At 51.2% G+C, this 15,369-nt stretch overlaps 1 protein-coding gene across 4 annotated transcripts in view; it reads right to left on the reverse strand.

Annotated features, from left to right (window-relative positions):
* The window catches only part of DENND4C (DENN domain containing 4C), a 2,555,958-nt gene that overhangs the window by 209,120 nt on the left and 2,331,469 nt on the right, over positions 1 to 15,369 (reverse strand). For all 4 annotated transcript variants that reach the window (XM_069625964.1, XM_069625963.1, XM_069625962.1 and 1 more), the window contains one exon: positions 3,282 to 3,474. In XM_069625964.1, the coding sequence (XP_069482065.1) occupies positions 3,282 to 3,474 (193 nt within the window). The remainder of the gene's footprint in view (positions 1 to 3,281; positions 3,475 to 15,369) is intronic.

Here is a 15,369-nt window from a genome sequence, read left to right on the forward strand (position 1 = left end):
CCTTGGACAACTTTTTCATAGATTGGTTTTGATCTGCTATTTTTAAATTCTTCCCTCAAGGAAAGTGCGGTAAGCAAGACGATGCAAACTTACACTCCTGTCTGGAATTGGTGGAATAGAAGAAGGCTGTCAGGGGCTCCGACAAGGCCCTTTTCAGAACTTCCAGGTGTAGATTACATGACCGCATGTACAAAGTCCGGTCATTTGCCATGGTCTGGGGAGGCTTTTCAGAACGTCTCCAAGCTAGGCCTTGGTGATGGATTTCTGAAGTAAGAGTACGAACACACCTCACAGAAGGCTGGTAAGTGTTCAACTGTGTGAACCACTGGGAGATTCACTGGCTGTGGAAATGAAAGACAGGAGACAAACCACGTGCTGCAATAATCTTTATTATTGCCGTATGGTTGATCAGGAAAGAGTCAATAACTGAAAGGTGTAGTAAATCAATAAAAAACTGAAAGTTCTGGTGGTTGCTTCACCGTGGGGTTTTTCCTTCCCTAATTGCCCTTGGGATAAGGCTGTGGTCCTCTAACTCGGGTTATCTGGGTAGGCCCACCACTCGGGGTTGCCTGCGTGCTCCTCGGTGTCCTGATAATATAACAGACAGCCTTGTTTAGAAAAGGCGGGTTTTTATATACTTCACTGGTTTCAAATCCCCACCAATGAGCAGACGTCTTGCCTAGCTCGTCTGTTATTGGTTGGGAAGGTTTGGTCCTGCCTCCCTTAAGACCGGGTTTCCCTGCCATCAATTTTGCCTGCCCCTGTAGCATGGGGACTGTTCCTGAATCGTTTCCATCGGCGGCATCCATGCGGCGCCGGGACTTGGGGTCATAGGGGTGGCCCCTGATGTCGGGGTTCTTACTCCTCCTTGGCCGCGGCCTGTTTCCTGACAAGGTTCCCGCCCCCTTCCCAGTCCGGGTCGGCGACTCCAGTAAGGTGGGTAGCTAACCCCGCCGTAGCGTTCTGCTGGGGCGGCTCTGCTCCCGTCAGGCTCGCCGAGTTCGTCCGATGTGTGCGAGTTGGTGGCTTTTCCCAAGTCCGCTGCCGGCACCTCTTCACACTGGCATAAGGCCAGGAACCATTTGTGCTAGAAATGGTGCCACCAAGCTGGTGTAACAATGAAGGCCTCGCCAAGCTCTTCCTACATTTGGAACTTGATAGGATCATGTCTCCCTGTCGAGGTGACTAGAAAAATAAAGTTAACTCACCCCGAGTGGGACGGGTATGCCCAGACGTGGGTCCCGTGCCTGCTGGGCCTAGAGAGCCAAGCTACTCCTCACTGATGAGCCCCAACAAGGGTGAAACATGTTTGGGGATGCTTGTGGTCTCATGCAGAAGGGATGTGACCTAGCAGTTCGGGCTGGACTTCCCCTTTTGGGGTGGGACCAAGCCTGACTTGCATATGGTCTTTCCCCTTCTGTAATGGCTTGGCAGGCGAAGAACGATGGTTTGGAGGGTTGCCCTGAGCAATGCCAGTGGTTAAGATTCAGTCTAAACCTTCCAGCCATCACCTCTTTGTTTTTGCTTTGTCACCCCGAGTGGGACGGGTGTGCCCAGACGTGGGTCCCGTGCCTGCTGGGCCTAGAGACCCAAGCTACTCCTCACTGATGAGCCCCAACAAGGGTGAAACATGTTTGGGGATGCTTGTGGTCTCATGCAGAAGGGATGTGACCTAGCAGTTCGGGCTGGACTTCCCCTTTTGGGGTGGGACCAAGCCTGATTTGCATATGGTCTTTCCCCTTCTGTAATGGCTTGGCAGGCGAAGAACGATGGTTGCCCTGAGCAATGCCAGTGGTTAAGATTCAGTCTAAACCTTCCAGCCATCACCTCTTTGTTTTTGCTTCTTTGTGATGGTCCATAAATTTGGCAGGCCATTTGTATGAATATATTTTCCAACTTTATCAGGCGATGCACGGAGGCCCTGTCTGAGAATCACAAATACACCATCTGGCTACTGGTGGTCTGAGCCCAGACATTGGCGAGAAAGATGCATTTTCTTCACTATGTAAAAGTGACTGGGTAGGGCGGTCTGGGAGCATACAAAAAGGTGGAGCAGTGCAGGTGTGACCACAACCATGCATATGCCTGGCTCCTTTTTTTTTGTGCTTAACATCATGTTCCGATACCTTCCCTCAGAGGCGACTATTACAAATTAGCATAGAGGAAAGGAGACTGCATATGTAGGAATATTGATGTTGTCACTGGCGAGGTCAGGAGGAGAACCAAGCAGTTCCATTAAGGTGGATGACAATATCCCCCTTCTATTACACAAAACAATTAGAAACAATATACAGAAGGGAAAAAAGGAGGTGGGGTTTGAGATTTCTAAGCAGTTTAAGAAAACCCTCTACTTCCCCACTCATCTAGTGCAACACTGACTTCTGGAACAACTCATGCTGTCCGCAGAGTTAAGTTGATAACTAACACTCATGAAAATGTAGATGCTCTAGTGTTGATTCTCCCATTAGCTTTAAACATTGTATTCACTCTTGGGGCAATCCCCTTTGACATTTTCACTCACTCATTCCATTATAAATGAATTGTACAGGATTTGAAATCAAAGAAATTTGGGAGATGTATATCAATGTTTATCAACAAAATGAGCAATGGCCAATGGGAGCTATAAGTCCGCATGACTAGTTTTGTGCAATAAAGCCCATTTAGGAAACATTTCAGTAGAACGTATCTATGCTTGCAAACATAATCCTAACCACTGTTATTTTCTTACAGTGGTTTTAAACTAAATACATTTTAAATTGCTTTATATATTGCAAGGGTTTAATATTTTCAGACAATTCATGTCAATATTTTTACGACTCGTGTTATTTGAAAAAGCCACACATCAGTAACGTAGTCAGGCTGCTCTCCCCCAATAAAAGCCCCTATTTTCCATTGAACCAGCAATACAGTAGCACGTTTCCTTTTTATAAATGAGAAAAATACAAGCTGCTTAAAACAAATATTTTTCATAAATCTCGCGCTTAACGCTTGCAATTATTACCCTATGTTGTCTTGGTGAGAGCATGCCCCAATAAGATAAGACCATGCTTAGTGGGGATAGCGGGAGCGGGGAGGTTGCTAGGGGGCGAGATGGAGAACATACTAATCTGCCTCCCCATTTGCCCACACATGCACACCATCACTCTCTTCACTCTCCCTCCATACATTTCCAGACAGTGATATGAAAAGCAAGATTTATCATCACTTTGGTAGATGATATTAAACGTCTCCTCATTTTACTCTAAACGTCTATACCCGACACAATCTTCTCCACTACTTACCATAACTTCTTGCAGGCTGTTTGGAAGGCTCACTGTTGATATTCCATGAGAGGGTCGCTGTGCAAAGTCCATGTTCTGCAAAGGACCTCCAATGCTGTGGCTTCGAGTTAAAGACACGCCTTGCTTTGACACACCGATAGGTGCTGATGCTTTCTTCACTCTAGCACTTTCGCTTCTCCCCACTGATCCATCACTTTTGACATTTAGATATGGAAATAAAAGTCAGTCAAAGACAGTTAGTCACCTCATGAAATTTTATTTTGAGACTTGTGCATTTGAAGAAAGGCAGCACGAAAGCTCTTTTTTTTTAAACACTTTTCATGCGATTACATATCTTAACATTACCCCCCCCCCACTCCCAGCCCCCACTTCCATCATTGAATACCAGGTCCACAGACTGCCACAATCCCTCTTGCTCAATCCTCTCGCGTCAGCCTCCCTTGCCCGCTCCCCCCCACCTCTCCTTTCCTCCACCCTAGAGTTCACCAGCCGTAACCATCCGTCCCCTCAGGGAGGTCCTAGGTCGGGTTCAAGTTCAGCTTATCCCACGTCTCATGCCACACCATGTAGCAACCCTCAATGTCCTTCCCATTCCTAAATTGATCACTCACGTCTCTTTCGGCTCTCACCCATATATGCCAAGGCCTGCACCAATCTGCCATTTTAGGACCCGCTTGTGCCTTCCAAGACATTGCTACCGTCCTCCTGTTGAGTACTAGACCCAGTGCCAAACCCCTGGCCAACCCCTTGGCACTCCTGCACCTCCCCACATGTATCAACCCAAGCAAGCAGTGTTTGACCGTAGGCTGGACGCCTATACCAACCAAGAGTCAACTCAGAGCAAGCGTTGCTCTACAAGCCCACCTGCTCGCACCCCCACCAAATATACAGGAACGTCCCAACCTCCTTTCTACACCACCAACAGGTTCGATCCGCCCACATCTTAAGTTACCCTTACCAGCATAATGTATGCCCCCCAGACTAGTTTATACTGTATCCATTGAAACTTGGCATTACAAGATACACGCTTTGTACATTCAAGAACCCTTGCCCACTCCCTATTAGTGAGATGTCCCTCCCCCCCTCCCATGTCCTCTTCCCATTTGGCACAAAGTGCTGACGATGCTGTATCACATTCCTCTCGGTTGGCTGCATAAAGTTCCGACACTCCCCCCCCACCCCCAGATGCAACAGAGTAAGATTCATTGCATCCATGCGTAGTTTCCTTGGAAACCCCTCACAGGCTTCCCTCACCCCCACCATCAGCGCCGCAAACTCCAAAAATATCAGACAAGCCAGGGGAGTGAGCCCCCTTAAATTAAGCTTATGTGATTGTCCTGTCCTCCACATATAGCGCATCTAGTGTCCCTCCCCCCACAATCGCTGCAGGTCCCCGCCGACTGCCACCCGTCACAGCCTTCTACAGCTTAAAAGGGAGAATCGACAAAAAAGGAAAGCGTTGCCCCTCACACTCCAGCATGAGAGCTTATCTTGCCCTAAGTTTACTTCGATTAGAACTTTTACAACCTTCCCAGAGCTGCTTATATTCTACCAGCTTCCTAAATCATTGTATTAACGTTGCATCAGTTTTGCCTTGTGGCTCAGCACTCACTACGCTTTCATATAAGCACACCCTTCCATTCTGAAAGTGTTTAAGAAAAGGTGGGCTCTGCTTGGTTGATTAGCAGTCTGCAATTCAAAATCTGAAGACAAGGAGCAAGTTATTTACCTGTAACTGTTGTTCTCCAGCACGGGTCTGGCATGGATTCACATGCTCATGAATATTCCCCATCGTCAGGCTGGGAATCCTCTGTAAAGAAAAAATCTGTTTCAGTTTTGTTTCTGAACTGTCTTTCTACTAATAACAAATCACTGGTCTCTGGGTCATACTGCCCCCAGCCAATGACTAAGCCCCTCCTCTGGCAGCCATCTTCAGATTTGGTAGCACATAGTGGCAGTAGGACCAAGAGAAGAGCCACAGAGGGGTTGGAGGGAGGGTTCGCGTGTGAATCCATGCCAGACCCATGCTGGAGAACAACAGTTACAGGTAAGTAACTTGTTCCTTCTCCAGCATGGGGTCTGGCATGGATTCACATGCTCATGAATACAAGAATACATAGCAGTACCCACATGCAGAACCATGGGAGATGGCAAGGCTCACCATTAAGCATCTCTTACCTCCTCACCAGGCTCACCTTCAAGCGAATAGGTTGCACAGCACTGCCTGGACTCCTGCCTGGAATCCCAGTCGACGCAGTAAAATCTTGTGAAGGTATGTGTCGGCCTCCACGTAGCAGCCCTGCAGATGTCCAGCAGGGGCACACCAGACAGGAACGCCATGGTAGCAGCGACCTCTCTGGTGGAATGAGCTCTCGGACGGCCGGGCAACGCTCGGTTTGCCAACCGGTGACAGTGCATGATGCAGCCGGAGAGCCATCTGGAAATGGAAGCCTTCGAGAGAGCCTTCCCTTGGTTCACAGGTCCAAAGTTCACAATAGCTGTGATGTCTTCCGCAGCCTCTTCGTGCGGTCCACGTAGAACTTCAGCGCTCTAGCCACATCCAGCGAGTGCAAAGTCATCTCAGCCGGTGACGAAGACGACGGGAAGAAAACAGGTAACACCAAGGGCTCGTTGAGATGGAAGTCCGACGGCACCTTGGGCATGAATGAGGGGTGCATCCTCAGCATTACCTTCGTCTCATGGAATGTCAGGTATGGAGTTTTACAGGAGAGGGCCTGGATCTTTCCCACTCGTCGTGCAGAGGTGATGGCCACAAGGAACGCTGTCTTCCATGATAGGAACTTCAATGTGCCGAATGCAGAGGCTCGAATGGTGGCCCCATGAGCCTGGTCAGCACCACGTTGAGCTCCCGCGCCGGGGCCTTCACCGACAGGAACAAGCGGAACAGTCCTTTCATGAACTCCTTCACCAGGCGGTGCGACCACAGCGACAACCGCCCCGGAGTTCTGGTGTAGCGGGAGATCGCCGCCAGATCGATTTTGATGGAGGCATGCACCAGCCCCGCCTTGGCCAGCGACAATAAGAACGGCAGCACTTGAGGGGCCGTAACCCGCAGAGGGTTATTCGTCTGTGCACGGCACCAGACAGAGAACCTCTTCCATTTGTGTCCATAGCACCTGAGAGTCGAGGACGCCCTGGCCTTTGCAAGCACCTCTTTGCAGTCCGCTGTGTAGCCTCCGAACTCTAGTGCTGCAGGAGCCAGGCCTGCAGGTTCAGCGATCCCGGGCCGTGGTGGAGGATGGCGCCTCCTTCCCTGGCGAGAAGATCTGCGTCCGCCGGTAGCTTCACTGGGGGGGGGGGAACGCTGACATGTCCAGAAGGTCCGGGAACCATATCTGCCTCGGCCACGCTGGTGCGACGTGGATCATCCTGCACCAGGACCATTTGAGTTGACTGATGAGTCGCAGAAGCAACGTTAACGGTGGGAACACATACAGGAACAGGCCGTCCAAGGGGAATGAGAAGGCATCGCCCATGCTCCCCAGCTGGGGAAACTTGCTGGCGAACCTCCGGCACTCGGCGTTCGTCGCCGTTGCGAAGAGGTCTATCTGGGGATTGCCCCATCGTCGGAATAGGAGATCCACTTGATCCTGCCGTAGTTCCCACTCGTGGCACGAGCGCAGCTCCCTGCTGAATGAGTCAGCGATGGTGTTCTTTATTCCTGCCAGGTGGAAAGGTACCAGGAACATCCCCTGGGCAACGGCTCAGTGCCACAGATCCTGCGCTTCCTTGGCTAGGGCTAGGGATCTGGTGCCCCCCTGCTTCCAGATGTAGGGCATTGTGGTGGTGTTATCGGTGAAGACCTTACCACCTTACCCTTGAGGAACAAAGGAACGACCTGAGGGCCCAGAACACGGCTTGGAACTCCACGACGTTGATGTGTAGTGACCTCTCTTCCGGGAGCCAAGGGCCTCTTGCGTGGAGATCTCCGATGTGCGCTCCCCATCCTTCCAGGGAGGCGTCCGTCGTCACCGTTTCCTGATGTGCCTGGTCTGAAAGTCCATGCCCGCTGCTAGATGCGCGTGGGTGCCCCAACACCGGATCGCTTGGCGGAATGTCTCGTCGAGGGAGATCCGGTCTTCGAAGCTGCCTGCCGCTTGCATCCAACAGGCGTCGAGGAACTCCTGCAATGGACGCATCCGCAACCTGCACAGGTGCACGAGGTAGATGCACGACGACCACCTGCACAGGCGCACGAGGTAGATGCACGACAACATCATTCCGAGTAGGGACTTGATGGACCTCACCCTGGTCACTTCCATGGTCAACAGCCATTGTACCTTGCCCAGGGTGGCTTTCGTCCTCTCCTCTGTAGGGGAAGCCAACTGCGCCACTGTGTCGAGTCTTGCTCCCAGGAACAGGGCGTTCTGCGACGGTACCAGATGGGACTTCGCGAAGTTGATCGAGAAACCCAGTTCCGTAAGCAGGCTGACTGTCTTAGTTGTGTGATCGACAGCGAGTTCGGATGAGCCAATCGTCCAGATAGGGGTATACGTGGATCCCCTGTAGGCGCAGCTGTGCCGCCACCAGTGCCAGGCACTTGGTGAAGACCCTTGGTGCCGACTTCAACCTGAAGTGCAGGGCCTTGAACTGATCATGTCGTCCTTGGACCATGAATCGCACAAACGTTCAGTGTCCTTTGAGTATGGGGATGTCCAAGTAAGCGCCCTCCAAGTCCAGCGACAACAGAAAATCGCGACCATCCGGAACTTCTGGGACTTGATGCATTTGTTGAGGCGGTGAGGGTCCAGGATGGGTCTCCAGCCGCCGGTCTTCTTTCGGACGAGGAAATACCGTGAGTAAACTCCGGAGCCCTACAGCCTCTTTGGGACGAGTTCTATGGCTCCCTTTCTTAGCATTGCTCGTACCTCCAGAAGTAGCTGTGGGACGTGGTTTTCCTTCCTGGCCACGGGTGGTAGACTGGGACACCTTTTTTAAATTCCAGAGTGTGCCCATGGGCCAGGGCACCTAGCATCCAACGGTCGGTGGAGATGGACTCCCACACGCTGACAAATTTTGCCAGCCAGCCTCCTCCCGGGGTGCTCGGGTGGGGGCCCAACGTCACAGCCGGTTCAGTCCTGTTTCGTCATGGCCTTGCCGCCCTGGCCTCCTTGGCGACGACGACGGGATCCTCCGGTCTTGCCATGTCCTCTGTAGGCTTCCTGCGACGAGAAGCAGGCCGCCTGGTGGTACGACGAGGAACCGCCGCCGAATCCTTTGGCGGCACCTTGCTTGCCTCCGGTGGTCCGAAAGGGCGGCCGTCATTGTTGGAGAGAACCCAAGGCCCGGGCCGTCTCGGTGTCCGCCTTGATGGCCTGCAGTGAATCGTCCACTGTCTTGCCGAACAGATTGTTCCTGTCGAAGGGCATGTCCAGTACCCTGGTCGGCACGTGCTGACGGAAGTCGGTGGCCTTGAGCCAACCACGCCGGCTAAGGCAAATGCCGTTGCCCATCTGGCGAATGCCAGTGTCGGCGATGTCCGTGGCCACCGTGATGGCGTGGTCCGAAGCCACCTCGCCTTCCTGAAGGATTTCCAGGGCCTCAACCCTCTTGTCATCTGGGAGGAAGTCCGGCGGGGAGCGATCTTAAACCACAGCTCCCTTTCGTAGCATGCCACGATCGCGCGGGCGTTGGCCGCTTTAATGTTAGTCGCCACCGACGAGATGACCCGTCATCCCATGGCGTCCAGCTTCTTCCCCCTCATCGTCCGGTGGGGAAGTGGAAGTTGATGCCGCCGTCCCGCCGATTTCTTCTTGGCCGCTGCGGAGACCACCGAATCCGGGGACGGTTGTGCTCTGAGGCACACAGTGGCGGAGTCCGGGACCCGGTACTACTTCTTGTACCGATCCCTCTTAGCAGGAGCCGTGGACGGCTCATCAGCAGCGCCAGTCCTTCGTCCCAGATGCTGTCTAGTGATGGGACTGAAAGGACAGTCTTGCTCTTGGCCTCTCGCCGTTGTTCGAGGAAACCCTTCTTCTGCTCCTCGGGGCAGAGCTGGAAGAGCTCCAATGCCCTGGCGATCATGGCGTGAAAGGAGCCAATTTCGTCGGGAGGGGAGGCAGGAGGTGATGGGAGATCCGTCCCACCGTTACCACTGTCCTCGTCCGTCCCCGTCATCGCCGTCTCCTTTCCTGTCTCATCTATCGGTGGAGGGGAAGCAGGTGAAGGCTGGAAAGGAGGGGGAGGATGGATTCGTCTCCACTTGTTTGAAGGGCTTCCTGACGGTCCAGGCTCCGCTGGATCATCTGCTGGGGGTAAGGGCAACCAATTCCTTATCTCCGTACACAGGGACTGGATTGCCATCAAGATTTCTCCTGAGTTGTCCTGTGGCACCGTTCGCGACGAAAGCGACGGCTGGGGAATAGGGTCCTCCGTCTCCTCCACGGTCCGCGGCTCCTGGTCGGCTCAACCGTCGCTTTCTACGTCTGCCTCGTCGGGATCCTTCCCGTAGGACCGGACTTCCTCGTACCTCTTGTCCAGGATCTTTGCAACGCCAGTCAGCTCGTCTTCAGAGGTGGTATCTGTGTCCGTAATGGCTACCGTGCCCCCCCCTTCTTTCTCCACCCGGGGTTTCTCGGAGGTCTTGTTGATAGGCTGAAATGAGGATTCCCTCCGGGGTGACAGGGAAACTCTAGGCCCGGAAGTCGTCTCCACTGGGGTAGCCTCCACAGGCTTCGCCAGGACCGCCACAACTCCTTCGATTGAAGCCTTAGCCGGGTGAATCAGGGCCTTCGCGACTTTGGGCACGCCTGAGGCCTTCACCTTGGTGGGAGGGTCGCTGCCACGCTCCCCCTCGGCTGCCGCCGTTGGGATCGACCGGGGCTTCTCCCGACACTTAGCCGGGTTCTCCGACTTCCTCTTCACCGAGCGAGAGCGTTGGCTCGTGGTTGATGGTGTCGGCGACATCGTGCCCTGCCTGGCAGCCAAGGAGCCAGAACCATCAGCACTCCCGGTGCCCGCGGACTCGCGGTTCTTTGCCTTTTGTTGGGCCCCTGTCACCAGAGCGCCCTCAAAGGTCTTAGAAGACCGCTTGGACTTCTTCTTCTCACCTGCTGCTGGGCTTTTCCCCTCCAGCCAGTTGGTGAGTCGAACGCGACGATCCTTCATTGTCCGTTCGAACATATTCTTACAAAACGCACAGTACTTCTCCATGTGCGATTTGTCGTCGTGAAGGCAGTCGAGGCACCGAGAGTGCTCATCTTTCTTGAAGAAATTCTGTAATCTGCATCCAGGGCAGCTCCTGAACAGCTTGGATCCAGGCGTTGTGTTTCCTTTGTCCTGGGCCATGTCCACGCGGGGTAGGCCTCAAGATCTTCCGGAATCCTCCAAAAAGTGAAAACTCGACAAAAACTCACCCTTGAGGGGTGTAGAACATTAAATTCCGAAAAGGGTCCCTGTTTATCGGAAGTAGAATCGGTGGAGCTTGAGGCTCGATTGACTGAAAAAATAAGAGTAAACTCTTCGAAAAATCGCAAAACGCAGTAAAAGCTCGAGAGCTACAGCATGAGGACTCCCAACACTTGAACGTGCAGTAAAAATCTGAAGATGGCTGCCAGAGGAGGGGTTTAGGTAGAGGGCAGTCATTGGCTGGGGGCAGTATGACCCAGAGACCAGTGATTGGTTATTAGTAGAAAGACAGTTCAGAAAAAAAACTGAAACTGATTTTTTCTTTACCAAGGATTCCCAGCCTGACGACGGGGAATATTCATGAGCATGTGAATCCATGCCAGAGAAAAGCAGCTTTATGAACATATGAATGACACAATATATGGCAAAAGACAGTATTCTGCCAACTAAATCCTCCAGAGCTTGGCGTAACACCTTAAAGCCAGAACGAAGTAAGGGGAAAACTTGAATCTGCACACTTAACCTCAAGGACGCAAGTTATAAGTAAAATGGTAAGGGACATGTTAAAACAATTTGATTATTTCAAATTAAGCACTTTTAGATAAGAGTAAATTGCTGTCTTCTGGTTAATACAATTGATATTGAAATAGGTAGCCAATAAGAAACAAATTTGAGACATTTACACCAAGAAGACAAAGCTCAGGAAAAACATGTATTGTTATTCTATAATGTTTGCGCAATGCAAGATAAAATATTTCACATTAAACATATTCGCAGGAAAGAAATGAATACCCATATTCGTAAGAATGTCTTACATTCACAGTAGAACACACATTTAGGACAAGATACACAAAACATTATTTTGAAAAACCATCATCAAGCACAGAGAAATCCACCAAATATGTCTAAATAGTGTGGGCCTTCAGTAATTCAATTCTAATCTAATTTTAGTTGCTGCCTTCATAGATTGTATAAACACTGATGCATGGCCACATAATATTGGGGGTTTTATAATGCACCAACATGTTTGTCCGACTCTGAATGCACCCAAGCCCTAAAGGTGCAAATGTACACACAGATTCAACTTTTGAAGCTTCCCACACTTCGACCTATCCATTTTGTCTGGAAGACTACACCAATTAACTAAATATAAATAAAGATGCATTATGTATTGTGTGCTCAGCCAAGTATCCTCATCAAAAGATGGATCTCACACAGCATAATAATCCTGCTGAGTTAAACCAAGTCCCAGATTCCGCTTATGGGAAAACCCCTATGTGGGCCATCTAAAAAATATTGATTGTACTAGTCATGAGAGATTGATTCCCTCCACCATCTAAAATAGCTTGTGTTGAAATGATCAAACTATCGTTTAGATAAGACGCCTAAAATTTTAATTAGATAAAATGCTTTGAAGGAGCACGTATGCAGTCTTGCCCTCACCGAGACTTGGTTCAATGCCAGCTCAGTCACTGTCTTTGACTCCCTCCTCCCTGACGGCTTCAAGATCATGTCCAAGCCTCAACCTCTCCGCACTGGCGGGTGGTTGCCTTAATCTTCCTTGAGTGGGATCCTGCTTCCATTTTACCTACCCAGCCCTATGCCACCTTTGAAAGCCTGGTTTGCATGTTGGTTATCTCTCCCATCTCTGCCCGACCATTGCTACCATCTACCGGCCCCCAGGCGCCAACACTCTATTTCCTCTCTGAATGGGTAGATATCTGCTCTTCCTTACTTTCATCTACCTCCAACCTCCTCTTCCTGGGTGATTTCAACATTCAACTGGACTCCCCTGGCTCTGCATCCATTCTTTTCACTGACCGTTGCACCTCGCTTTCCCCTCAATTCTCCCTTCCGGGCCAACCTACTCGACTGGACACACACTGGATGCCCTCATACACTTTGACCTCTCTCACCCCCCCCCCCCCCACTAGTCACCCCTCTCTCCTGGTCAGACCATTCTCTCCTCTCCACCGACCTGGGTCCCATTGGCGCCCTGACTGCCCCCCTCCCAAAAGTCCCACCAAGCTCGTTCACTAACATCTGCCCAATTAAACAAGTGACTGCGGCAGCCTTCGCCTCTAGCTTCACCCACCCACTCCCGACTCTACCTCAGACGCTGCCCTCAGCAACCTCCCTCCCTCCATCACCAATACTCTTGTCCCAGTCATTAGGATCTGTCTGAAACATGCCTCTAAGCGTGACACTTGGTACGACAACAAACTTGCGGCCCTGAAACAAAAAGTGCAGGGCAGCTTAACGGAAGTGGGCAACATCAAGCTCATCCTCTGACAAACTGGCCTGCCGCCTGCTCCATAGGCAATACAGATTCACCATCCATGCAAAGAAAAGAGTCCACATATAGGTACGGGTCTGAGGTGCATCCAATAACACAGCTGAAATGTTCAAGAGCTGCAGTAAACTAGCCAACCCCTGCGCAATCGTCTCCTCCCCGTCTCCTTCCCAGGCCCTCTGCAATGCTCTGGCCTCACACTTTGCACCAAAACTCAGAAAATCCTGACCACCCTTTCTACACTCCAGCACAACCCATCCCACAACCCCTCACCTCCTCCTACTCCCTCCTTGTCACACCTGATGAAGTTACCAGTGTTGTCCGCTACCATGAAGTTCTCTTCTAAACAGGTGTCGCCTTGCTCATCCAGGACCATCAAGGAGAACATCGGCTCTCTTGCCCCTGCTCCCGCTGATTTCTGCAAATACTCCTTTATCACTGGATCTTTCCCCTCCCCTTTAAGCACTCCCTTGTGCACCCACTCTTGAAAAAACCATCCTTTGACCCTCCTTGCCCTGCCTGCTACCGCCCTATTTCCATCACCCCCTTCCTGGGGAAGCGGCTTGAGAAGCAGCCCTTGAACCAACTCAACTCACACACTGAACTTGTTGGTGGTCTCCACGACCATCAATCTGGATTCCAAGCATCCAGGGGCACGGAAACTGCTCTTCTGAACACCCGTGAAGAACTGCTTGCATCTCTGGACTCCAACCCCCCAGCTGTCCTTAACCTTCTAGATCTCTCCTCAGCCTTTGACACAGTCAACCATTCCATCCTCATACAAAGGCTCTATGATACACTTGGTATCTCAGAATGAGCACTGGACTGGCTGACCTCTTTCCTCACTAACCGCTCTTCCCAATTCATCCTGGACCCCTTCTCCTAACCTACTTCCCTCTCCACCTGTGGTGTCCCTCAGGGATCTACACTTTCCCCCTAGTTCTAATATCTACCTTGCTCTCCTTGCACGCCTCATCTCCTCTTTCTCCTCCAACTTCCAGTGCAATGCAGATGACACACAGCTCTTTTTCAAACTCCCTGCTCACCCTCTTGCACCCTCCATCTCCTCTGGTTGCCTCTCTGCCATCCAGTCCTGGTGCGCCTCCACTGATCTCTGCCTCAACGCCTGTAAAACTGAGATCCTTCCCATCGGGACCCCTGCTCTCCCCTTCCCCTCACTCTGGCCTTCCTCCTTGGGCCCCCCACTGTGCCTTCTATTGAAGCCAGAAATCTTGGAGTCATCTTCGACTCCTCTCTCTCCTTCCTCCCTCACACTCAGGACATTGCTAAGAAGTCCCACTTTCAGCTCTTCCTTCACCTTTTCTCACTTTCCCTCTGACCCAATCCCTAGTCCTCTCTAGGCTGGACTACTGCAACAGCCTCCTGCTGAATCTACCATCTTCCACTCTGCGACCCCTTCAGCTAATCCAGAACGGGCGGCAAGACTTCTTCTTGGCCTTAAGCCCAGGGACCGCATCTCTCCTGCACTAAAAAGTATTCACTGGCTCCTGGTTGCTGCATGGATCCAAATCAAATACCTCTGCATCATCCACAAGGCTGTCTGGGCCCAGGGATCGCATTATCTTCAACTTTATCTCACTAAATACTCTCCCTCTAGACCACTACACTCCTCTGGCAGCAACTCCTTGTATGTAAAGCATTTTGCTAAAAACAGTGGGCAGGGGGTCGTTCACTGTCTTCAGCGGGCTACCTAGTTTGGAATAGGCCTCCCCCGTGACCCCCAGGCAGGATCTTCACAAATTCCTGAATCTCCTTAAGAACTTCCTCTTTTCCGCCTCCTTTGCTAATACTACAGTTGCTGTATTGGTGTCCTTGGCCCTTATGCATCCTCAGGGCCCTGACCACCAATTCTGCCTAGTTCCTGTCTATCCACAGCACTTGCATCTGCACACCATCCGCTCTGGAGGTTCACACTTACACCTCCCGCGGCCTCAGTCCGTGTAGCATGCAACATTACTAGCACTTTATCTGTGGCTCACCCATGAGCTCGGACTCCCCAGCACTTACCCCCTCTTCCCCCTTCCTTGCTGCACTTGTACGTTCTGAATACTCACAAGGCATAGTAGGTTTGTCCCTTCCCTCTAACCCACCACTGCTCTTAAATATTGTGTTGTAATGTATTGTAATGTATTTCCCTCCCTTGCTCCCTCCCTGCCTTGTGGGCGCTTTGAAACAGTATGTTCTTATTGTATAAGCGCCTAACAAGCAAAGAATAAATAAATATGTAAATACACTTACAGCTTAACACATGATAAAGGTAAATAGCGCTTTCACACTGTGACTGAAAGAGTTGTTGAAACTTTTACTTTGCAATTTACATGTTGATTAAATTCTGTAGGTTGAAATTCGCTTTAAATGTAAAGGTTTCTTACAGTCAAATAAGGTTAATTGAGAATAGCATGACAA

Source organism: Ambystoma mexicanum, chromosome 6p (assembly GCF_040938575.1).
Source record: "Ambystoma mexicanum isolate Mex_15411 chromosome 6p, UKY_AmexF1_1, whole genome shotgun sequence".
Classification (NCBI taxonomy): Eukaryota; Metazoa; Chordata; class Amphibia; order Caudata; family Ambystomatidae; genus Ambystoma; species Ambystoma mexicanum.